We start from the raw sequence: 25256 nt of genomic DNA, 5'->3' as shown, positions 1-25256 counted from the left end.
TACATGAGACCCTGTCAAAGAGAGGAGGATGAGAAACATCCTTCCATGTGCTTCCCAGATAAATCTGTAGGTAACCCTGAACTCGACAAACTTCTGATTTATGGTTATCAGGCTTTCAGCTAACAGACTACGATGTTGTTTGCTGGTAAGGGATTCCTGAAGAGCTCCTGCTTGCTGGGTGGAAAAACCTAAGTAGCAAGTGCAGGCAAAGGTGATAAATCTGTTCCCTAAACCTAGCTGATCCAATCTAAGTAAACCCAGGCACTAGGTAAACCCTAAAAATGATACCCTGCACTGAAGGACACAGGGATGAGGGAGATCCTCTCACCTCTGAGATGAAAGTACACAGAAGAATACAGGCAGAATAATCTGGTATGCTTCGCCAGTTTTGTTCATGGACACCCACCCCACAACTCAGAACAAATACAAGGCCCAACACCTGACAGCTATGTCTAATTTCTCTCTTCCCCTAAGTTCAAGCCATTGCCAACAGGAACTTGTTTTCCTCTGCTCTTCTGTTTCTCTGCCACCTTCCTTTAAAAAAAATTGCATTTTTGAGATAGGGTCTCCTCATGTAGCCAGGAACTGTACATTGTCAACATGAGCTATATAGTGTTTGGTTGGGGGCTTCACACCAGGCCTTGGCATCCTTTTTGGAATGTTGGGTGGAATGCTCCATTTCAAGCCACCTCCCCTAGGAGCTGTCACAGTCCAGACTCCACCTCCAAGAAAGCCCACCAAACGTCAACCCCTCAACATTTAAACTGCACCTCCAGAGAACGAACATGTGGTCTCCCATTTTCCCTCTCTGTGTTTTCCTGGGGGGCCCCACCCAGGAGCACTAGCCTCCATTAAACCTGGGCTTCTTTTAATTCTGTCTGATTTGGTTTGATTTGGATTAGTGCGTTGGCAGAGAGGTTTGTTGGTTCAGAAGAACTGAACACGTAGCAAGACCCTTTCTCAAATAAGCAGGACATAGTGGCCTATACCTCTAATCCCAGTACTCAAGAGATGGATTGGCTAGTTCAGGAATTCAAGGTCAAGGCCAGATTCAGCTACATTTCAAGACAAGTCTGGACTCCATTAAGACCTGGGCTTTGAGGAAAAAAAGAAAAACGTAGGCTTGGAACTAAAAGATCCTTCAGAGATGGAGTGTGGCTCAGTGGTAAAGTACCCGCTAGAAGATGCCAGTGAGGGGCTGGACATGTGGCTCAGCATTAGAACATATGGCCTTGAGTTCTATCCCAAGTATCACAAAGGAACACTCATGCACATGAACACATACAAATGGACTCCTAAGACTCCTACCCTTAAGGGATCACCTCGTGGATGGCAAAGTCAAAGGTTCTACAGAGAAACACTACAGGAACAAGTCTGAGCTCTATGCTCAGACTTTGGATTGAATCTGTGCTTGCTACTTCAGCTATAGTAATCTCCATTTCTCCATCTGCAGTGTGGTCACAGTTCTGCGATACCTCAGAAAAAACTAATACAAAGAAAAAATGAGTTGACTATGGTGGCACATGCCTGTAGTCTTAGGACTCGGGCTGAGGCAGGAGGATCTCAAGTTCTAAACCAGTTTAGGCCACACAAAAGAGAAAGAGGCTATAATTGGTTATTTGTGTAAATTTGTATGCAAAGCCTTAAAGGTCCAGCCGCTAAAACTTCCTCTCAGGGTTCAAAATAAAGATGCCACAATAAGTGAAGGAACTAAAATCTGAGTGTTAAGAAGTCCATTCACAATATGTTCTATCCATGTCTCTTTATTGTTCTCTTCCGTGCACTCTATTCTAATTCTTCTGCCCGTCTAGAATTTCTTAGCTCTAATTCTGTCTCAATCCTAATTCCAATTCCAATTCTCTGCTACATTTTTTCCTTCTTCATTTTCCTATCTTTGCTAATTTCTGGGATGCTTTTGCTTCTATTTCCACTTCTCTCCACTCTCTGTTCTTACCCAGTTATACAGACCCACAAAACCTTGCAGGCATAGGTAATCAGGCAACCTATACAACAAACAAGGGAAGTTTATGACCCTTGGTTCATTAGCATTTTTGTCAAATGTTAGCAAGCTTCAATGTTAGCAAAGTCTTAAGCTTAATGCTTATCAGAGGCACCCATGAAGATTTGTCTTCCTCTGAGCTGTGGTTAGAAGGTTAATTATCTCTCAATTTCCTGAACTAGAGTCATCAGTAAACTGAGGTGAAGGTGAAATGAGGAATTAGGAATCTTTTAATGCAAGGTTAGTTTTTTTTTTTTAAAGATTTGTTTATTTACTATGTATACAATATTCTGCCTGAAGGCCTGAAGAGGGCACCAGATCTCATTACAGATGGTTGTGAGCCACCATGTGGTTGCTGGGAATTGAACTCAGGACCTTTGGAAGAGCAGCCAGTGCTCTTAACCACTGAGCCATCTCTCCAGCCCGCAAGGTTAGTTTTCTATAAGTGAGGTAAAACCAAGGCAAGCTTATTTTTTCTGTGTGAGCAGTTATTAACAGCTTTGGGGATGTAGTATTTCTATGTCCTTGGATATATGGAAATGTTTTAAATGGGGAGTTTTTGCCTGGATCCTAAAAGCTGAACAAATGCCTGTCAATAAAGATAATCCCCGGCCGGGCGGTGGTGGCTCACACCTTTAATCCCAGCACTCGGGAGGCAGAGGCAGGCGGATCTCTGTGAGTTCGAGACCAGCCTGGTCTACAAGAGCTAGCTCCAGGACAGGTTCTAAAGCTGAAGAGAAACCCTGTCTCGAAAAACCAAAAAAACAACAAAAAAAAAAAAAGTAAGAAAAAAAAAAAGATAATCCCCGGAAGGCAGATCTCTATATTTACATAGGATAGAGGAGCAAAGACCTGGTAGTGATAAGCACATTTCTTGACTATATGACTGTCTTCACACATAGCTCAAATAGTGCTGAGCTGTGGAAGATAAATCCCAAATTTGTAACAGAAGGGGATTCAGCTACAGAGAAAAAAATCTTAGAACAAGAAACAGCCACAAGGCAATAATTCCAATACGCCCTGCATCTCAGTTTAAACCTCCACCAAAACCCTTTGTTCTGATGAGTTGCCTCATGAAAAGATGGCTGAGTAATTACAGTATAATGTTGCGGCTTGTAGCACAAGCATCCCCTTGGCATCTGGGCCTAACCATATGTTAACTGTGTTAAGTCACAAATAGGATATACCCAGACTTGGAGGACAGCTCAGAAATAGAGCACGAGTTTAGCGTGTATAATGCCTATTTCCAACCCTCCCCACCCACGCTTATTCATAAGTGAAGTAGCCACGTATCTGCGTATCTACTGTGTGATCCTGAAGGGTTGAATTCAGGTGTACTGCTTAAGAATGGCCAATACGCTGACAGGAAGCCACCAGCTTGGGCTGGTGAGAGGGCTCAATGGATAATGGCACTTGCTATGCAAATCTAAGGTCCTGAGTTTGATACATGGAACCCACAATGGAAGGAGAGAACCTACTCCTGAAAGTTGTTCTGACTGCCACATCCATGCTAGAGCATGTGTGCACACACACACATATATGCTTTTAGGAATATAACAGGTCACTGTTACACGGTATCACTATTTTTATCTGTGTTCTACAGTTGAAAAGACTGGATGTGTTGAGTGTGGTGTCATATGCCTGTAATCTCAGCTCTCAGGAAGCTGAAGCAGCCAGACTGTCAGAAGTTCTGGGCCAGCCTGGGCTAAATAAGTTTGGAAGTGGTATTTCAGTAAATAGAAATAGATGTGAAGAGCTAGGTGGGAATGGTGACTCACTAGCACTTAGGAGGCTGAGGCAGTTCAAGGCCCTGACTTAAAACTAAAACTTTTGACTAGGTATGGTGGCACATGGTGGTACATGCCCTTAATCTCAGTATTTAGGAGGTAGAGGCAGGCAGATCTCTGAATTTGAAGCCAGCCTGGACTACAAAGCAAGTTCCTGGACTGCCAGAGCTATACAGAGAAATCCGGTCTTTTAAAACTTATTTATGCATACAAATGCTCTATCTGCATGTATGCCTGTACACAAGAGGGTATCAGATCTCACTACAGGTTGTGAGCCACCATGTGGTTGCTGGGAATTGAACATAGGACTTCTGGAAGGGCAAACAATGTTCTTAACCTCTAAGCTATCTCTCCAGCCCTGTACTGGCCATTCTTAAGCAGTGTTCTGTATTCAGCCTTTCAGGAGCACACAGTACATACTTCACGTGTGTGTGTGTGTGTGTGCGCGCGCGCATGGTTCTAAGAACTGCAAGCCATCTTGGAAAAGGTACCATCAAGTCACCAACTCCAAGATTAGGGTGTGAAGCAAAGAAAATGAATAGATGGTTCACTCACATGTATGATTACTTGTGCTTAAATAAAACCACAAAAACTGCAAGCAGCAGCATTAGATACTTATAGACCAAAAGTAGAAACTATACTTATTTCCTAAGCCTAAACTGCCCTGAACTCTGGAAACAGCCTGTGAAACATGGAAGGAAGAAGACTTTGGGGATTGGACCAACAGGAGAAGACAGACACAGGTTGGTGATAAATCATGTGTTCTTGCAACTGCAGATTATGCCAGTTCCATGAACCTCAGTCTCAAAAGGTATGCCCCAAAAGCAAGCAAAGGAAGACCTGTTTTCTTCTGTCATTTGTAGAGAACCTGAGTCTCCAGATTATGTTTCTAGATATTGGGACAAGTGGAGACAATGCTGCCTAGATCTAGCACAAAGGAAGCTGCTCCCCAATCATAATACTTTGTTGTCTCTAAAGATATATGGTCTGTATTGATCAGGCTTTTCTTGAACTTGTAAACTCAAGTGACCCACCTTGGTTACTCCAGTGCTGAGGCTGCATGTGTGCACCAATATGTGGCTTTTTAAAAAATCATTTTATTAGCTGGGCAATGGTTGCGTACGCCTTTAATCCCAGCACTCGGGAGGCAGAGGCAGGTAGATCTCTCTGAGTTCGAGGCCAACCTGGTCTCCAAAGCTAGTTCCAGGACAGGGTCCAAAGCTACAGAGAAGCCCTGTCTCAAAAAAAAAAAAATCATTTTATTGCTTTGTGTTTTGCCTGCATGCATGTACATGCAACATGTGAATGTCTGGTGTCTGCCTAGACCAGAAGAGGGTGTTGGGAATTAAACGTAGGTCACTGAAGGAGCAAGTCCTTTTAACTACTGAGCCAACTCTCAAGTCAGTCATTTTTCCTTTAATTAAAAAATAAATTTCATTTTTGTGTTTGCTTGCATGCACGTATATACAGTACCTGTGGAGGTCAGTAAGTGGACATCAGATCCCCTGGTTGCAGTTGTGAGTCACATTGTGGATGCTAGGAATTAAACTTGGGCCCTCTAGAAGAGCAGCTCTTAACCACTTAGGCATCTCTCTAGCTTTTAATTTTTTAAAATTATTGTGTGTATACAGTCAAAGAACAGAGTCACTGCTCTCTCCACCTTCATGTGGAACCTGGGATTGAACTCAGGTTACAGGCTTGTGTAGCAAGATCCGTTATCCACTGAACCATCTCTCTGCTCTCAAACTTGCTATCCTCTTGCCTCAGCTTCCTGAGTGATGGGGTTATTAGGTAAGTACCACCACGTTCAGCTCCCCCTACCCTTTTGTTTTGAAAGACTAAAAACCTTCAGAAATAGTATTAAATTTTTAGACAGTCTATGTAGCACAGGACAAATTCATGATACTTTAACTACAACCTGCCAAATACTAGGTTACAAGCATGCACCACCACACCCTGTGAAAAATCAGTATATCAATGTTGCCTCCACTCTTGAGGATCATAACTTGGCACCCTCCGTTAAGAGCCAGACACTTCTGTTCTACCCCTGGGCAGTCTGTGTAGTGACCTTCTGTAATGCTCACTAGTCAGAAAGTCTCAGCTCCAGGCATGAAGACGTAGGCCTGTCAGTATCAGCCCTGCTGCTCAGAGGATCAAGCTAAAATATCTCAAGTTCAAAGGCAATTTAGTGAGATACTAGCTCAAAGTAAAGGTTAAAAAGAGCTTTATATGGTTGTACATGCCTTGAATTCCAGTACTCAGGAAGCAGAGGTAGGTGGATTTCTATGAATTCCAAGACAACCAAGGTTACAAAGTGAGACCCTGTCTCAAACAAACACACACACAAAAACGGGTTGGAGAAAAACCACATCTGATCCCCAGTGTAATACACAAGCACATGTGTACACACACACAAAGAATCAACACAGCATGGTAGACAGGACAGCATTTATTCCCGTTTTACAGATGAGGAGACAAACTCAGGCAGCCTCTGTGATCACCCCAGACCAGGTCACACGTCACTGACTTGGCTGATTCTGGAACAGACTTCAGTGGCTCAGCATTCTTGGTTTCCCTACCTTCCCTCCGCAGTCATGACACCAGTTACATCTCAAAACAGACATTCAAAAGCAAGTGAAAGCCTTTTATACTGCTTCTGACAGCCAAAGAGACATCTACCAGACCCCACATGCACATGCAGCATGAGGCAGAGCTGTGTGCTCAGAAACCCAAACCTGGGTGTGACCGACCATACAGGCCTCAATATGGCTGATCTCATCAGAAACCCGAATCCACAGTGGAGAGTGGATGGAGTGCAGAAAAAAGAACATCAATTTTTCTGTCAATTACTTCTAGTCTGAGTTCTATTTATTGAGCGCTTACACTGTCCCAGCTTCTTGACTTGGGACCCAGAACAAAGCAGACAAACAAGGGTCCTGTCTTTGTGAAGCTCATGTTTCAATGCATTCTTCAGCAATTCACAAACTAGTGCTGGAGGCTCAGTAGCAGAACATTTGCCCAGTGAGGAGCTGCAGCTGTGGCTAAGGAGAACCTTTGCCTAGAATCTCCCAGTGAGGGGCTGTGGCTGCGGCTGCGCAGGACAGCCACTGTCTAGCCTCTCCTAGTGAGGGCTGAGGCATGATTCAGCAGCAAAACGATTGTCTTCCCTGCAGGAGGCTCTGGGTTCCATGCCCAGGCCTGCAAAATGAAAAGCAAGGAACAATCCTTAAGTGCCAATGAGACTGGTGAGCTGATTCTTCCTATATCATCAGTGTTGGGTGCAATTCACAATGGTGCCTCGTTTCAGAGTAAGATGCTAACATCTAACTTCTCTCAAACTGGCAACTTGGGGGGAATTATTAAACAATACGTAGCAGCTACCAACCACTGTGCATCCAGGGCACATGTCTACCAGCTCACTGCAGTCTCTACCATTTCCTCCCATCTCACAACCAGGCAACCCACCTAATTCCTACCTTTGCTACACACACGACTGCCCTTGTCACGGCACTGGAGCAAATACACATCAAACAAGATGGCTTTAGAAATCATCAATTCATACAAAAGAAAGAAAAGCACCAATGTAAACAACAGGATGGGATTGGTGGAAAGGGCTACTTCGGATGGAGTGTTTGAGGAGGCAACTGTTTGAAATCAAAGTTACCAAGGACTGAATCACATTGACAAGTCTGCCAACAGAAAGGAAAAATGCTTGCAACAAACAAGAGGGACCAGCCCATACCTGGAGCCTGTGAACTGCTTGGGTTAGTAAAGAAACAGGAAGAATGGGGTGGACGCGACCTTCGCAAAGGAAGACCACAGGAGGAGCTAAACTTCACTGCATTATGCAGGGCACAGAGAGTGTTCAGGGTTTTTAGTCTAAGAATAGAGAGAAGCCTCTGAAGGATTTTTAACTGGGGAATGGCACAACCTGTTTTATATTTTCCAAAAGCTGGCTAAACTATGTAGAAAAGTGACGAAGTAATGTGGTTGGAAAGAGAAGTACTATACATATAGTACATTACAGTGTCTAAGACCAGGATAGTAACAGAAGAGATGGGAAGACAGCAGATGCTGCAGGGCATCTGGATGTAGCAGTGGTGATGGAAGGAGAGGGTGGCGACAAGGGAGCCATCAAGGTCAACTTCAGGGTTGTGCCTTATTCCAACATTCTGTAGCATTGAGGATGGTTGGAAGAGGACCTACTTTTAAGCAAAAGATCAAAACTAAATGGGATGAATACTTTTTGCTAGAGTCAAGCCTTCCTAGATCCCTGACATTTTCCACACTTCTTGGATCCAAGCAGTATTCAAATTCATATGTCTGAGACCAATCTCTCATTGGCTATATTACGTTTCATCCCCATTAGTCCTAAATTCATTACGGTCAAGCCCCATGCCTACATCCCCTGCAGCTGTGAGTGAACAAACAGCAATTCACAGACACTAACCTTTAGGTTCTTCCCACTAACTTTTATCTTTGGCAGCAGGCCCAGTCTTGTCTGTGTTAGCCAGCATCACTAGCTGTTCCCATGAAGCAGACACCAAAGTGATGAGCCCAAGAGGTCTCCAATAGAGGAGTTGCCATGCTAAGATCGCATTACTTCTCAAGGCACATGAACCAAACCACCATATGCATCCAAGATGAATGAGCAAGCCTAGTTTCAGAAGGTTGGCCCTCCCAAGGACTGTGTTTCTTTCTGATTGGGTTGCAGACCACAGTTTGAGTCCAAAGTTGACCTGACAGTTAATGTTGGACAGCACTGTTATGCTACATGTGTGGAAGCTTTGGAATGCTCTTAGACTTACAACATCTTTTCAAGAAGGCCACAGAGAGCATCGTTCCCCATTTTACAAATAAGAAAACTGAAGCCTGGAGCAAAAAAATCTCTAGTCAAGGTCTTTCTCCATATGGAGCGCAGGAAATCCTGGAATTCACTATGTAGTCCAAGCAGGACTTGAACCCCTGATCCTCCTGCCTTTGCCTGTTGAATACCTAGTTTATAGACCAACACAAAGACCATCCCTTAATTATTTCTTGCTGGTAACAGGAGCCTGGTCCAGTGGAGACTCACCTTGCAGCATTATAAAACACATTCTGTACCTTACTCTCTGGTGTCCCTCAGGTTTACTTTGACACTCACTCACAAACTTCTTTGGGTGTCAGAGTCTTTTGCCACACAGTCAAAGGCTTTGCTCTCTCTGTCTCTCTTCTTTCTACCCCTCTTCTCAGTGCTGGGTGAAGATAGACTCCACCCTTGGACTTGTGAGAAAACAGCACCTTTCAGTATGGGAGGAGTCAAACAAGAAGAGAGAGAGAGAGAGATCCAAGTATGCAAGAATAGCTTCAATGGGAAAAAGTGGAGGCCAACAGGAAGAAAATTGGGAGGTTCCTCCAGGTCTCTACCCCAGGGACAGCTGGGAATAGAGTAGCAACCATTGTGGCAGGCAGCCAGACCAATCCAGAGCCAGAGTCACTTCTTCAGGGCACCCAGGCTCTTTAGGGCCTCCTGAGCCTGGGTCAGCTGTTGCTGCAGCCTCTGGCGGGTGCTCTCACTGGATGCCCGCTTCAGGAGGCCCTGCATCTCCTCCACCACAGCCCGGTGGCCAGGGGTGTTGTGGAAGAGCCGCACTGCACGGTCCCCACAGGAGGCCAGGAAGCGGCCAGTGATGTCAAAAGTCAAGTCAGCAATACATTCCCCGTGGACATTCTCGAAGCACTCCTCCTTCTCCCCACGCCTCGTGTTGAAGAGATGAATACTGGTGCCAGAGGCCAAGGCCAGGACATGGGTGTCAGGGGAGAGCGCCAGGCGGCAAGGCATGGTACACGCCTCTTCAAAGCGGCCTGTCCTTAGCAAGTAGGGGTCCTGCTGCTTCTTGTATTCCACATCTGTGTCCCACAGCTTCCATGTGCCATCCTTGGAGACAGAGGCCATCCTGCAATGTGGGAAATCACAGCTAGAGCCTCAACAACCCCAGCTTGGAAAGGCGCTGGAGCAGCCCAAGAGGCTGCAACTAGGAAGCCAAGTCTACATTCTGCCGAGAATTAAGTCCTCCACCCTTTTCAGACCTGCAGCCCAGGTCCACTGCTCAGCCTAGCTTGCCTGTTCGCACCTGTAACCCCAGCACTGGGGGCTGAGGCAAGGCAGGAGGATCAATCTGAGTTCAAGGCCAGCCTGGGCTACCAAGGTAAGACTGTGTCTCAAAAAATACAAACAGGACAAAACAATAAGAAATTGCCAGGCAAGGTAATATACACACCTATGTCTCGATACTTAAAATTTGAGAGGCAGGTGGATCAGGACTCCAAGGCCAGCCTTGGCTATCTGCACTAAATAAGACCAAACAACTAGAAGAACAAAGGGAAAAAAAGGCACTGATGCACTCACCTCCGAGAGTCGCTGGAGAAAGCGAAAGAATGAACGGATGCAGAGTGGCCCTTCAGTTCAAAGGCTCGCAGCACCTCCTGGAACTCCCCTTTCTTCCCAAAGCAGACCTCCCAGACCTTGACATCTGGGGTGAAGCCACACGAACCCACAAACCTGTCACATAACCCACACACTTAAAACTCAAATGTTAAAGTACCTTTTTTCTAACAAATCTTAGACAGCTCTCTTTCCTGAGAAACAGTACCTTTCGATGATGCTAAGCATGGATATAGGGTCTCATAAATACAAGGCAAGAGATCTACAGCTCCAGCTCCAGCCTAAGGAATCTTTTTAAAGTGTTTCAATGTCAGGCATGGAGGTATACCCCTTCAATCCCAGTTAGTCTGGAAGCTGAGGTAGAAGGATCAAGTTTAAGGCCTTCCTGGTCTAACAGAGTAAACAGGAAGGCAGTATGGATAACTTAGCAGAATCTTATCTCAAACTAACATTAAAATTAATATAATAACACCAGGTATAGTGCATTTTTAAAATTCCAATGCTCAAAAGACAAGAACAGGTGGATCTTTTATGAGTTTGGGACTACCCTGGTTTATAGAGTGAGTTCCAGGCTGTTGAAGGCTACTCACAGAAAGCCTGTCTCAGAACAAATAAAACCAAACAACCATAAACAAAAAAGAAAAAAACCAAAGAGAACCAGGTAGTATGGTACATGTCTATAATCCCAGTACTAAGCAGTCAGAAGCAAGAGTATCTATCACAAGTTCAAAGCCAACCTGGTCTACATAGCTAGTTCTAGGCCAGCCACGACTCTACAACAAAACTCTAAGAGAAAACAAACAAAGTAAAACTCTGGGTGGTGGCTGTGCACACCTTTAATCCCAGCACTTGGGAGATAGAAGCAGGTGGATCTCTCCGTGAGTGTAAGGCCAGCATGATCTATACAGTTCCAGGACAGCCAGGAATAAATACATAAAAGGACCCTGTCTCAAAAACCAAACAAAGATTTAAAAAAGGCCTGGCATGGTGGCACACACTTTTAATCCAAGCTCTCTGGAAGCAGAGGTAGGCTGATATTATTGGGTTTCAGGCCAGCTGATCTACATAATGAGTTTCAGGCTAGCCAGGGATATATAGAGAGCCCCAGGCTCAAAAACAAAACAAGTAAAATGAAGCCCATAGGTGAGGGAGGGACTTCTGACGTTGTATAGTGGTTGAGTATTTGCCTAACATGTACTCTTGTTAGTACTGCAAAAAAACACACCATAAGCGAAGAAACAGACACTAAGGACTATGGGACCGTGTGGGAAATCCTTCCACTGTTTGGAATGATATCCAGAAGTCCCCTACCCACTCCTCAAAACTGCCTCTGCTCTGTAGCTAGTCTCTTCCTCCTTACCTGCTACATGGGGAGATAACAGCATGAGTGTTGTTCATCTGGTTGGTGTTGATTGTGGACAGCACCTGACCTTTCAGATTCCAGATGAGGACGGTCGTATCACTGGAGGCTGTCATGATGAACTTCCCTGACGAGGAGAGGAAAGTTGTGAGGCTGGGGCAATGACAAAAAGGACGGTTACCTCCCAAGGAAACAATGAGGCACTGCTCCAAGAAGCATGGCTCTTACTGTTTAGCTTGTGGATTCTAGAGAAGCAAAGGGCCAGACTTCCATGGTCACAAGGACACCAGGCAAAACTCAGGCAGTATCAACTCATTCAACAAATACAACTTAGAAAGCTGGCAAATTGGTCTAGTGAGTGGAAGTACTTGTCACCAAGCCTGATGAACTAAGTTCAACTCCCACGTGTTGATGACTCTGCAGTTAAGAACACTGGCTGCTCTTCCAGAGGATGTGTGTTTAATCCCCAGCACTCATATGGCAGCTCACACTTGGCTGTAACTCTAGTCCCAGAGAACACCATGCCCTCTTCTGGCCTCTGTGAGCACTGCATGCAAGTGGTGCACAGACAACATTCAGGTAAAACACCTAATACATAAAGTAAAAATAAATAAATCTTAAACAAAACAAAACAAAGAGCAAGTTATGACTCGGGCACTTTCTCATGCGTAAGTTAGCTCCATCTACTGACTTCCCTACCTGTGTCAGCAATGCCAATGTTGACAATAGGCGCCTTGTGCTTTTTAGGGAAGTCCTCTGGGGTGGCTGTGAAGGTAAAGCTCCCATCTTCTCGTTTCGTCATCTTAAAGACACGGAGGGTGTCCCCATTGGCCAACCAAACAATGAAGGCTCTAGAGAACAAAAAAGAGGTCATTTCCTCACCTGTAAAGAGGTCTACATGTTCTAGATGGGGAGGGGGATCAAGATTGTCCCTCTCGCCCTATTTTATATTCCCTGGTTCAATTTTTTTTTTACTTTAAAATTTTTCTTAATGTTTATATACCACATGCCTGGTGCCCTTAGAAGCCAGAAGAGGACACTGGCTCCCCTCAGACTGGAGTTACAGACAACTGTGAGCTGACATGTGGGTGCTGGAAATTGAATTCGCATCCTATGTAAGAGCAGCCAGCGCTTTTAACCCCTGAACTTAACTCCAGTCCCTCAAAATCTCATAAAAGCTATTTGGAGTGCCAATGAGATTGTTCAGCAGGTTGCTTACAAAACTAATGTGACTTGAGATCAATACACAGGAACCCATACAGTAGGAAAAAAAAAAAGCAAAACCCCAACTTTTGCTGTCGGCTGGCCTACACACACAAAGAGCAAAACAGAAAAATTCAGAGATATATCTCAGTGGTAGGCATTGGGTTTGTTCCTTAGCACTAAAACATAAAGAAAGGGCTGGAGAGATGGCTCAGACGTTAAGAGCATTGCCTGCTCTTCCAAAGGTCCTGAGTTCAATTCCCAGCAACCACATGTAATGAGGTCTGGTGCCCTCTTCTGGCCTGCAGGCATACACACAGACAGAATGTTGTATACATAATAAATAAATAAATATTAAAAAAAAAAAAAAACATAAAACAATAATACCCTTCGTAGATGGGAGCTTTGAGACTTAAGGAGCAGGAAGCCCTGAAAGTCACAAGACTCATAAGGCCCCTCTTCAAGGTTACAGAAATAGCAAACAAGTGCTGGGAAGAGAAGACTGTCTGTTTGAGCTGCCTTAAAGTCCAATACACAGCTACAAGAATACAGCTTTTGTGAGTCATTACCTACGCAGGGGTGGGCTTTTTATGATTTGGCTCCCAAAGAGTTGTCCATGTTTTTGTTTGTTTTTTGAGATAGGGCTTCTCTGTGTAGCCTTGGCTATCCTGGAACTTGCTCTGTAGACCAGGTTAGCCTCAAACTCAGAGATCCACCTGCTTCTATCTCCCAAGTGCTGGGGTTAAAGGTGGGTACCACCACCGCCAGGCCTGTTTATGTTCTTTTAAACATCCTATACTCCTATAAGCAACCCCAATAACCTCACTGATTCACCAACGTACACATGGTGCAATCACCTTTTGGTCTGTTGTTGATGCCCTCTCTACGGTAAACATTTGCTTGTATTTCCCTGAACAAAGGCACACAAGGCCACACTGAATCCCAGCACTGGGGAGACTGAGGCAGAAAGATCACAAGGTCAAGGACAAGCTGCTTTACACAGTGAGAACAACATAGCAAGTCCCTATGTCCTATCTCAAAACAACCAACAAACTAAAACCCAAAGCAAGAAAGGCTGAGGGTGTAGTTCAGTGGTAAGGCATTGCCAGCTTATGTGATTCCTGGAGTTCAGTCCCTACACTACAAAAGAAAAGAAAGATCCTCATAGCTTTGGTTCCTTTCATTTCTAGAGCCTAGAAGTCATAAGAGCTTCCAAAATTCATGGCAAAGCTAGATTTTGGAACATCCACTGTAGGATTGATCATCCTTTTTCTGCTTCTTGTAGAGCAGAACCTCCGAGGGGTCAGAGGAGGTGCCCATACTGTATGAATGCTCTCTTTATGTCATCCCAAGGTAGACTCTTGGTCCCTTCTCACTAACCCCCAACTGGACTTGGGAAGGCCAAAGCCAGGAGCTGGGCTTTTGCAGGCAAGCCTGAGGCTCTGCCCTGTCCCACCTGCAGTCTGGGCTGAAGCGCACCAAGGTGGCATGGTCCAGCTCTACATTGGCTCTCATGCTGCGGTGTTCCCGCTGAAGGAAATCTTTGGTGCTCCAGATTCGGACAGTGCGGTCATCCGCACAGGTGGCCAGATACTTGCCATTGCTACTGAAGTCCATGCAAGATATATTCCCACTATGGCTCTAGAGAAAAGAATATAGGAAGTATAAATGAGACACTCTCCAGTGGATTGGGAGGCTGAACCTAGAGCTGCAACTCTGTGGCCCAGGTGCCTGAATGACCAAGAAGCTGAGGAGAGAACAGGATAAGATAGGTAGTTCAGTTCTATAATCCCAGCTACTTGGAAGGCTGATGCAGTAGGATCTCAAGTTCAAGGTCTGCCTGGGTTACAGAGAAAGTCTGAAGCCAGTCCAAGCAATTTGGTGAAACGATCTCAAATTTCAAAGTAGAAAAACATAAACAGAAAGTAGAGTGGGCTAGGAATGAAGCTCAGCAGTAGAGTGGCTGCCTAGAATCCCCCAGTAAGATGCTCAGCAGCAGAGCACTTACGTAGACTCTGTCAATAAAGGACTAGAGGTGTAACTCGGTGGTAGAGAGTGGTTTAACATGCACAAAGCCCTGGATTCATTCCTCAGTACTACAAGGGAGGTAAAAAGCCGAGGGCCAGAACGGGGTAAGCCTACTCTCTTGGTAAGAGTTAGAAGTGTATGTAATATGCAGTTTAGTACAAAGGACAAAGTCTGGGGTGTGGGTCTTCATGTGTATATACTGCATGTGTTCAGTGCCCAGGAGTACCAAGTACCTTTAATGCTGCAGCCAGAAGGCGGTGGGTGAAGGTATGTTGTTGAGGCTTCTCCTTGCGAACCCGCTGATTCTGTTTCTGCTTCTTGGATCCTGACTTCTTGGATTCGTTTGCTTTTTGGCCTAGAAGGAGGGGTCCTGTCATTTACCCATGCGCTCACGCATAAGTATCTACTGAGTACCTAGGACTACCTAGGCTAGAGCACCAAGACATAGGACTTTGTCCTTGAGGAGAGAAAGTAATATGCGCAAAAAAAAAAAAAAAAGCGCCAATTATGGTGGCATATATTTGTACTGGGAGTCTCTGGTAAACCAGCCGGACCTACTTATGAGCTCCAAGTCAATATGAGACCCTGTCGCAATCAGTGTTCCTAATGATACACAAGGCTGTTCTCTATCTCCACGTTCACAACATGTACATCCACCGTCACACCCATGTTCATTAAAAAGGGGGGTGAGGGGCTAGGGATATAACTTAATGGTAGAGGGCTTTCCAATCATATGCAAAGCCTCAAGTTCAAGCAAACAACAAATGGGGCTGGAGAGATGCCTTGGTGGTTAAAAGCATATATTGCTCTTTCAGAGAACCAGTGTGGCTCCTGGTGCTCACATCAGGTGGCTCACAACCAACTAGAACTCTCATTCCAGAGGATGTGGCACCTTTGGTCTCTAAGGACACCTGCACAAACATGGGCAATCCAAAGACATATACACATAATTTTTAAAAATGTTTAAGCTTTTTTTGAAAAAAAGATTTAGAAATCAGATTTGAGTTGGATTCAGTCTTTATCACTGAGTGATCTTTTTTTCACATTGAGGACTGAAACTACAGTCCCATGCATGATAAGGGTTCATATTCTATATCCAAAGCCCTCAGAGTGATCTTGCAGAGGCTGCTTGCTCAATCTGTACAGCACCTCTCTGAGCTGACACAGCTGGGTGGATTCTAGCCATGCATCCCAACATAGGAAATACTACAAACAAGGGAACCTGAAGGACCTGGTCTTGGGTAAGTTATTTAACTGCTTCAAGTCTTGGTTTCCTTAAAAAGATATTGAAACCAGGCTTGGGGGTGTATGTCTGTAATTCTAGCAATCAGAAGGTGGAGGCAGGAAGATTAGGAGTTCAAAGTCAACCTGGACTCCCTTTGTCAAAAAACAAAACAAACAAAGCAAAGGTTGAGAATTGAATGAGACAGTATAACCAAGATACAAGCCCAAAGCACTCCTACATTGATGAGAAACTTGAGAAGCTACTTACAGTGTCATACACTAGTAATCCCAGTACTCATGTGTGAGGCAGGAGGATTCCAAGGACTGCAGACTAGCCTGGGCTACATAGTGTTACCCTATAATTAAATCAACCATCAGTTTATCTGACTGAAACAAAGTTCAAGGCAGAGCTGGGCTGGAGAGGTGGTTCAGTCAATAACCTTAACCACCTCAGTGCAAATCTACATGGTAGAAGGTAACTAACTCCTGAAAGCTGTCGTCCAATTTCCACATCTGCACGGGAACACACAACAAGCTTGGAGAACCGGGTGACACATAAAACTGACGTGCTGGGTGTCAGTAGATGCTCCCTAATTCTTACAAGAACACAACCTATTGGACTTGCTACATACAATCTGCCTCTAAGTTATCCACGCTGACCTTTGGAGCCACACCAGATGCTCTTCTTTTATTCTTTCAGTTCTGGGATAAAACTCAGGGCCTTAGTACCACAGGGAAGACCTCTGTCACTGAGCTCTGCTGCTGGCCCCTTACTGGGGAGGATCCTAGGCCAAAGGACGAGCCATGACCACAGTTTTGGATTTCACCTTCTTGAGTTTGGGCACTGGCAGAACTTTCTTCTCTGGCCTCCCTAGCAAAAGTTTACACTGGGGCGGGTGTAGCTCAGGGGTACAGCAACTTGCATGAGACCTGGGCTTTCACATACCCAGAAACCAACAAAGCTAGGAATAGGGGGCACAGACCTGTACATCCCATTGCTCTTGAGATGGAGGCAGCAGTATCCCAGAATTCAAAGCCAGGCTGGACTATAGTGAACATCTGTCTCAAAAGAAACAAACAAACCCACCGCAATGGGCTCCCTACCCTCAATGAGCTCCAGGATCCTCGACTTTCATCCCCTCAAACAATAAAATAAATAAATAAAATAAAGCAGAACCGTTCATATCCCCGTTCTCGTTCCCTTTCTAGTATGGACTCTTCTGTGAATTTAACACCCTGTATAATTCGCCTGCATTTTCAGAGCCACAGTGTAGACGTGCGCTTTTACATGCTTCTCATTTACTAAAGGAATTCAAAAGACCCCGAAGCTCATCAATAGGCAATAGGAGCTCCGTGAACGCTCCCGCCAGGCAGAGTTGGCCATAGCGATTTCCAAATGACCCCCATTTTCCAAGAAAGTGAACACACAGCAAACTTCGGGAGTTAACTGCGTCTTCGGAACCGACCCGGGGACGGGGAAGGTGTGTGGCGGAGGGGTATCCCAGAAAAAGTCACCTACAATCTAGGGGTCCAGAGAGTCCTGCCCCTGAGGTTTTTTTTTTTTTTTTTTTTTTTTTTTTTTTTTTTTTTTTTTTTTTGGTTTTTCGAGACAGGGTTTCTCTGTAGTTTTGGAGCCTGTCCTGGAACTAGCTCTTGTAGACCAGGCTGGTCTCGAACTCACAGAGATCCGCCTGCCTCTGCCTCCCGAGTGCTGGGATTAAAGGCGTGCGCCACCGCCGCCCGGCTCCTGCCCCTGAGGTTTAACCAACCTCGAACGTGCAACCCGATTATTTGCACGGGCGGTTCACCTCACGACCGGGGAAACTGAGGTCGGACCACGCGGCAAAGTCCCCACAGAGCTCCCGCTACCCGGTCCAGTCTACTTACGGACGGGAGGGCTGGCCTTGTCCTCCTCGGTCCGCAGCCAGCCCCGGGCCACCGCCGCCGTGGCCACCAGGGCCAGCAGCCCCACCAGCAGGGATAGCCCCATAAGCTCCGGCATCTGCGGCAGCTCCATGGCCGCAGGACTACTGCCACCTCAGCCTACCACGCCGGCGTCCTCACGTCTCGGCGCACGAGGGGCGGGGGAGGACAGTTGGCGCGCCTCGAGGGGCGGGACCGGCCGGGATTGCGCTTTGGGGGCGTGGCCTGGCCCTAAGCGAGCCACGGGAGGCGGGGCCTAGCCGTCACAGGGTCCTATGAGAAGGGACCTGGAGGTTGGCGCGCTCTGCAGGGCGGAGCTTGGTCGCCTGAGCGCCTCAAGGGCGGGGCCCGGTCGTTACCCGGTTCCGTGGGCGGGGCCGGGCGGTTGGAGCGCCCTGCAGGGCGGAGCTTGGTTCCGTGGGCGGGGCCGGGCGGTTGGCGCGCCCTGCAGGGCGGAGCTTGGTTCCGTGGGCGGGGCCGGGCGGTTGGAGCGCTCTGCAGGGCGGAGCCCGGCCGCCTGCGCGGCTCGAGGGGCTGGACCGGCCGTTAGTGTATTGTGGGGCGGAGCCTGGTCGTTTGAGTTTCCCCAGAGGCGGGGCCTTTCCGTTGGCGCGCTCCCGACGCACCGGGCCTGAGTGCACACACTGTAGGGCGGAGTTTAGCCTTTGAAGCGTCTTAAGGAGCCTGTCTTGACCGTTTTAGTGCTTTGGGGAATAAGAATTGGTTTGAGTATAACGGTGTGTACGACCGGACCGTTGGTTCTCATTGCGGGGCGGGGCTTAGCTGCTGGTATGTCCGGGGGGCGGGACCTCGCCGGTTTGAGTGACCTGCTTCACGTGCTCCGAAGGGTGGGGCCTGGAGTTGGAGCCTCTGGAGGGGCAGGGTCTTCCGGCTAAGTGTTCTGAGGGGCGTGGCTTAGAGATTGACATGACGAGGTCTGGCTATTGGACTGGGTTTTTTCTTTTTTCAGTTTATCGATATTGGACTGTTTTTGAGGGGCGGGGCGTGACGATTAAGAACTGATTTGATGGAAGCTGTGTTTCCCAGGTGTGTTCGGGCTCCAGACTCCGTCGTTCATGCTCTCACCTCTTGATCGTTTATTAAAAGTATATTAAAAGCATTGCCACTGGATCCTTCCAAGGAACAGAGCAGAGGTTCTTATTCCTACTTTACCTGTGCTGCTGCTGGGGAAGAGAAATGCCCCTACCGTTGGTGTGGGACAGCCCCGCAAAGACCTGAACAGCGAGGGTGTTGTGGAGAGGCAAAGGCCAGAACGTTAGAAAACGAAACGGCTAGTAAGGTCGGAAAGATCTGGAGACCCTTGAGTCTGACTTCATTCCAGCATGCTGGTTATAATAGGAAGGCAACGAGCAAAATCCATGCATGGAGTATTTTGCACTAATACTGAAGTTAAGAAAGCAAGACAGGGTGATAAGCTTAATGATAGAGCACTTGCCTAGTTTGTACAGGCCGTGAGTTCGATCCTTACCAAAAAGAGAACAACAAAACCAAAACATATATTGGGGCTGGGCATGTAACTCCGTTGGCAAGCTGTTTCCCAAACTTGCAGGAAGCCTAGTTCTTCAGCACCCTATAAACCTGTAATTCCACACTTGCTGGAGGCAGGAAGATAAGAAATTCAGGGTCTTCTTAGACCACATAGCAAGTTCCAGGGCATCTTGGGCTAAGAAAAAAAGGCTAACTGGAAGTCCTTGCAAAAATCCTCCAGGGAGGGGCTCAAGATATGGCTCAGTGGTTAAGAGCACTGCCTGCTCTTCCAAAGGTCCTGAGTTCAATTCCCAGCAACCACATGGTGGCTCACAACCATCTGTAATGAGGTCTGGTGCCCTCTTCTGGCCTGCAGACATACACACAGACAGAATGTTATATACATAATAAATATTTTTAAAAAAAATCCTCCAGGGAGGTGATAAATGCCTGGATTTGGGGGTAGCCTGCAAAGTTGAAAAGAAGAAACTAATTTTTTTATTATTATTATTATTATTATTATTGGTTTTTTTTTTCTGAGACAGGGTTTCTGTGTGTAACAGCTCTAGCTGTCCTGAAACTTGCTTTACAGACTAGGTTGGCCTCAAATTCACAGAGCTCAACTGGATTAAAGGCATGCACCACCACTGCCTGGCTAAATTATTAATATTATTTGGCCATGCTAGAGATCAAACCTAGGACGTTCACTATGCTAGGCAGCTCTACAACTGAAGTTGCTATCTAGTCCCTGGAAGGGTTTCTTTTCTCCCTTTCTTTTTTTTGTGCCAATCATGGTGGCATATTCCTTTAATCCCGGCACTTGTAAACAGAGACAGGTGGATTTCTCTTGAGTTCAAGGCCAGCCTGGTCTATTCAGTGAGCTCCAGGCCAGAGAAAGCTACATAGTGAAACTTGTCTCAAAAAAAAGGGTTTTTTTGTTTTTTGTTTTTTGGGTTTTTTTTTTTTTTGGCCTATGTACGTGTATATGACACATGAGTGTGACAGATGTGTTTAAATGTGTGTGCATTCATTGTTTGGTTTGGTTTTTTGAGACAGGGTTTCTCTGTGAAGCTTTGGAACCTGTCCTAGAACTTGTTCTTGTCCTAGAACAGACTGGCCTCGAACTCACAGAAATCAGCCTGCCTCTGCCTTCCGAGTGCCAGGATTAAAGATTTGCGCCACCACCACCTGGCTATGTGTGTGCATGTGTGTGAAGGCCAGATGTTGAAGTAGTTGGTTTCCACGATTGGTCTCCACCTTATATACCGAGTGCGGGAGCAGGGTAAATCTGTAGTACAATTTCTGCTATTCTGGCTAAACCAATTTTCTCCAAGGATTGTCTGTCTCTCCCTCCCATGTGCTGTGATCACAAGCAGGCTGACATGACACACCCATACTGTGTTGAAGTTGGTTTCTGACAGCCCAACTCCAATCCCCATACAAAGCAAATGCTTTACCCACTAAAGTTTTATCTCAGCCCGAAAAGATTTTTGTTGTTTCCTAAAATAGGGTTTCAATATTGTAACACTTAAACTTGAGGCAACCCTCCCTCAACCTTCTGAGTACTGGGATTGCAGGAGGGTTTTGTGTGTGTGTGTGTGTGTGTGTGTGTGTGTGTGTGTGTGTGAAGGGGTTGAGACAAGGTCACCATGTAACCCTAGCTGGACTGGAACTCACTTTGTGGGTCAGGCTGGCCTTAAAGAAGCAATCATTCTGCTTCAGCCTCCCAAGCTCCGTGAACACAGGCATGCACTATTAAGCACATTGTTCTAAATTGAATTGGAAAATAATTACAGATTTACAAGGCACTGAAAGAAAAATAAACTTCCAGGCATAATGGCACCAACCTATAATCTCAGCATTAAGGAGGTAGAGGCAGGAGGCTCCAGAGTTCAAGGCCATCCAAGATGGCTCAGTAGATAAAAACACTCGCACCATGCTTAACACCCTGAGTTTGAGTCCTGGGGCCAAGATGACTGAAGGAGAGAACTCCCATAAGCTGTCCTCGGACCTCACCCAAGCACTGTGGTATGCATGCACCACCCCCTCAACACACAAATGAGTAAATGTAATTTGTAAAAAGGAGCTTCCAGACTGGAGACATGGCTCAGAGGTTAAGAGCCCTGACTGCTCTTCCAGAGGTCCTGAGTTCAATTTCCAGCAACCACATGGTGGCTCACAGCCATCTGTAATGAGATCTGATGTGCTCTTCTGGCAGGCAAACATGCAGCCAGAACACTAGCCATAATAAATAAAGTGTATCTTTTTAAAAAGGTAGCCTCTCCAGGCGGATCTCTGTGAGTTCGAGACCAGCCTGGTCTACAAGAGCTAGTTCCAGGACAGGCTCCAAAGCCACAGAGAAACCCTGTCTCGAAAAACCAAAAAAATAAAAATTATTAAAAAAAAAAAAAAAGGTAGTCTCTCGAGAACAATGGACAGTGCAGCCCTATGGGCATTTCCTTCAGAAGCTCACAAAAGCAGAGTCAGATATACCCAGGAACTTGGCATTGATATAATCACAGATTTCACCAAAAACGAACAAACAAACAAACAAACAAAAAAAAAAAAAACCCAGACATATCCTGAAAGATAGCATTTGGATTAGACCTGCTTCATTGGTTTAAAAAAAATGTTTCTAGAACTGGCATGGCCTGTGGGCTGCCTGGTCCAAAAGGCAACAGCAAGTCTATAAGCTCCAGCCAGCCCCCCACTAATGTGCCTGGCCTCACAGTTCCAGCTGAGCTGTAGTTACAAGGATCCTTTAAGGGCACAGGCAAAGACAGAAGCAGAGAGATGTAGACAGACAGACACACTGGCTATCTTTGGTGAGGAACTTCATTCAGTCAGAGAGCAAAGGGAGAGGGCTCATTTCCTTCCCTTTTGCCCTTTTCTGGGCACTGGCATCAATTCAGTTCAGGAAGGTGGGGTGGGGAGTGCTGGCCTCTCCACCATCTACAGAGAAAGCTGTCTGGGTTTCTGTTTGTTATGCTAGTTGACTTTTGTCGACTTGACAGAAACCCGAGTCACCTGGGAAGAGGATGATTCTCAGTTGAGGAATGACTCCATCAGACTCCCCGGTGGAGTGGCACTGTGGGTGGCTCCCATCCTAAGTGCGCGCGTGGGTCTGGGCTGTATAAGAAAGGTAGCTGAACAAGGCAGTAAGCAGCATCCCTCGGTGGCTTCGGCTTCAGCTCCACACCCCCAGGAGGTCCTGCTTTGGCTCACCTCAGCGATGGACTGGGACATGGAAATAAAAGCCACAAAAGACCCTTTCCCCTCCCTCAAAGTTGCTTCCGAGAGGCAAACTAGGATATTTGGTTTGGTGTGATTCTCTGAGACAGGATCTCAGTATGAAAAAACTTGCTTTGGATTCCCTAGGTAGTCTAGGCTGGCCTGGAACTCATGACCACCCTGCCTCAGCCTTGCCAGTGCTGGGGTCACAAGCATTTATTACTACTCCTGGCTTGAAAGTTTTGCTTTTATTATTATTATTTATTATTATTATTTTTTTTATTTTAGGTTTTCAAGACAGGGTTTCTCTGTGTAGCCCTGGCTGTCCTAGAACTCACTCTGTAGACCAGATTGACCTCCAACTCACAGAGGTCTGCCTGCCTCAGCCTCCTGAGTGCTTATACCACCTGGCTTCAAGTTTCACAAAGCATTTTCAGCCGGGTGGTAGTGGCACACCTTTAATCAGTGAGAAACCCAATTTCAAAACATAAACTGGATTTTTGCTAAGGGTCACATTGAGCTTGCTCTAAGCAACTACCAGACTACCCTTTCAGGCAGCCGCTTCCCAACCAGAGCCAGACCGGAAACTGCTGACATAAGATCTAGCCTGGCTCTGTACATCTTGCCTCTACTCTGTCCTCTGTCCTTCTCCTCAGGTAGTAAAGAGAGACCTGGGTACATGACAGTCCCTATCCTGGAACCCAGGATCACAGCACAGCTACTAATAAAAACTCACTGGGAAAGTAATAGAGGTTGACCAAGAAAGACACCTGATGCCAACCAACGTCTTGCCTCTACATACACCCATACATACAAGCGTGCACAAACCCACATGAACGTGTGCATACACCACACACACATGAACACACATTTCATTCACCAAGCCTTTTACATGGATTTGTTAATATATTGAAACATCTTAAAAGTTACATTCATTTTGTGTACACATACATGGGTGGGGGCACAGACTCTGGTACTCTCCTGAAAGCCAGAATACAACTTGTGAGATGGGAGCTGGTCCTCTTTCTCCATCACTTCAGCCCAGGAGCTAAGATTTAGTTTGTCGGAGTTGGCAGCGAGCCCCAGAATGTGTGGAGTCGGCTTGCTGGCATCAGAAACTTTCTTGCTTCACTTAATCTTCCTGTAGGTCTCATCTCAAGATTAGGAGACAAACGCTCTATAAAGAAACCAGGTTAAATGGCTCTATAAGAAACATTTAGAGATGGGGCCTGGCTCGTGGAAGTAGGTTGCTATGGGTAGAGGTTTGATGGTTAGAGTGTGGCTCTGGATCCAGCCTCTCTGCTTCCTGGTCAGCCGTGATGTGAACAAGCTCAGCTACATGTCTGCAGCCATTCCTTCCCCACAACGGACTGCAATTATCTGAAACCATGAGCACAAACCAGTCTTTCCTCAAGCTATCTCTGTCAGGTCTTGTGGTCACAGGGATGCAAAGTCAACTCAGTCAACAAGGAAGCAAGAGAGAGAACCCAGTAACAGCCCCTGGTGGGTCACACTCTAAGAGCCATCTTTCTCCAACCAAGGGAAGGAGGAAGGCTTCGTAGAGCCATCCCTTACCATCACGGATACATAGCCCAGTTTGAAGCCAACCCCAGTGTGAAGAAGGACAGCTGGCATGAAGCAGGTTTCAGGACAGTAGGGTGGGTTATGGGGTAGGCTGAGGACACAGAGTGCCAGTTGTACCTTCTTCAGGGGCGGATGCTGAGACAGATTGGAGCATAGCATGTCTTAGTTACTTTCTTAACGCTGTGTCAAAACACCAGGACCAAGGCAACATATAAGCGCAAGCACTGAACTGAGCTTGGAGTTTCCGAGTGTTAGATGGCAGAACGAAGGCAGGAACAGCGCGAGGTCACATATGTCAGTCAGTAGGAGGCAGAGAGAGAACACACCGAACAGAGCAGGTCCTCTGTTTAATTCTCAAAGCCCACCCCCAGTGACATACCTCCTCCAGTAAGGTCACACCTAATTCTTCCCAAACAGTTCCACCAACTGAGGACCAAGTTTGCAAACGGATGAGCCTTTGGAGGCGGGCATTCTCATGCAAATCACCACAGCACAAGTATTGGGGTTTGCATGGAGCATATGAAATGTGTGTGTGTGCGTGCCATGTTTATCCTGGTGCCTACAGAGATCAAAAGAGGGCATCAGATCCTCTGGAGTTACAGGCAGGTGTGTGCCTCCCCATGTGAGTGCTGCAATCAGACTTGGGTATTCTCAAGAGCAGTGCATGCTTTTTTTTTTTTTTTAAATTGGCTTTCAAGAGAGGGTTTCTATAAAGCAGCTATGGTTGTCCTGGAACTCACTCTGTAGACCAGGCTGAAACTCACAGAGATCCGCCTGCCTCTGCCTCCCGAGCACTGGGAACAAGGGCTCCTCATTGTGGCAGGGAGGCCTGGCCACAGGTGGCAGGCATGGCAGCAACAGGAAGTTGAGAGCTCATCTTCACACACAGGCATGCGGCAGAGAGAGAGCTAGCTGCAGGCATGCGGCAGAGAGAGAGCTAGCTGCAGGCATGCGGCAGAGAGAGAGCTAGCTGCAGGCATGCGGCAGAGAGAGAGCTAGCTGCAG

The 25256-nt window shown here is 46.4% G+C and overlaps 1 protein-coding gene across 3 annotated transcripts; it reads right to left on the bottom strand.

Annotated features, from left to right (window-relative positions):
* Window positions 1–6217: 6217 nt before the first annotated feature.
* On the bottom strand, window positions 6218–25194 carry Tbl2 (transducin beta like 2). Of its 3 annotated transcripts, XM_038345033.1 has the most exons (9): window positions 24369–25194; window positions 23619–23844; window positions 22464–22565; window positions 15035–15156; window positions 14230–14414; window positions 12270–12421; window positions 11571–11697; window positions 10175–10327; window positions 6218–9722 (listed from the first exon to the last, which is right to left on the bottom strand). In XM_038345033.1, the coding sequence occupies exons 5-9, from the start codon at window positions 14388–14390 to the stop codon at window positions 9260–9262; spliced, it is 1056 nt and encodes a 351-aa protein (XP_038200961.1). In that variant the 5' UTR covers window positions 14391–14414; window positions 15035–15156; window positions 22464–22565; window positions 23619–23844; window positions 24369–25194; the 3' UTR covers window positions 6218–9259. The 3 variants fall into 3 exon arrangements, with proteins under 3 accessions (XP_038200961.1, XP_038200960.1, XP_038200959.1); XM_038345032.1 differs by having other exon boundaries at window positions 23619–25194; XM_038345031.1 differs by lacking the exons at window positions 22464–22565; window positions 23619–23844; window positions 24369–25194 and adding an exon at window positions 17913–18107.
* Window positions 25195–25256: the final 62 nt, after the last annotated feature.

Source organism: Arvicola amphibius, chromosome 10, assembly GCF_903992535.2.
Source record: "Arvicola amphibius chromosome 10, mArvAmp1.2, whole genome shotgun sequence".
In the NCBI taxonomy this organism is placed as follows: Eukaryota; Metazoa; Chordata; class Mammalia; order Rodentia; family Cricetidae; genus Arvicola; species Arvicola amphibius.
The sequence above is the reverse complement of the archived record's forward strand: the minus strand, read 5'-3'. Positions and strand labels throughout refer to the sequence as shown.

Bases quoted from the DNA above. Each gene is read 5' to 3' on its own strand.
- Tbl2 (XM_038345031.1), bottom strand. From the start codon at position 18,042: ATGGAGCTGCCGCAGATGCCGGAGCTTATGGGGCTATCCCTGCTGGTG. The intron at 14,415-15,034 runs GTACTTGGTACT...TCTTTTCTCTAG, and splicing joins TTCTGGCTGCAGCATTAAAG to AGCCATAGTGGGAATATATC. The intron at 10,328-11,570 runs GTAAGGAGGAAG...GTTATGTGACAG, and splicing joins GTTATCTCCCCATGTAGCAG to GTTTGTGGGTTCGTGTGGCT.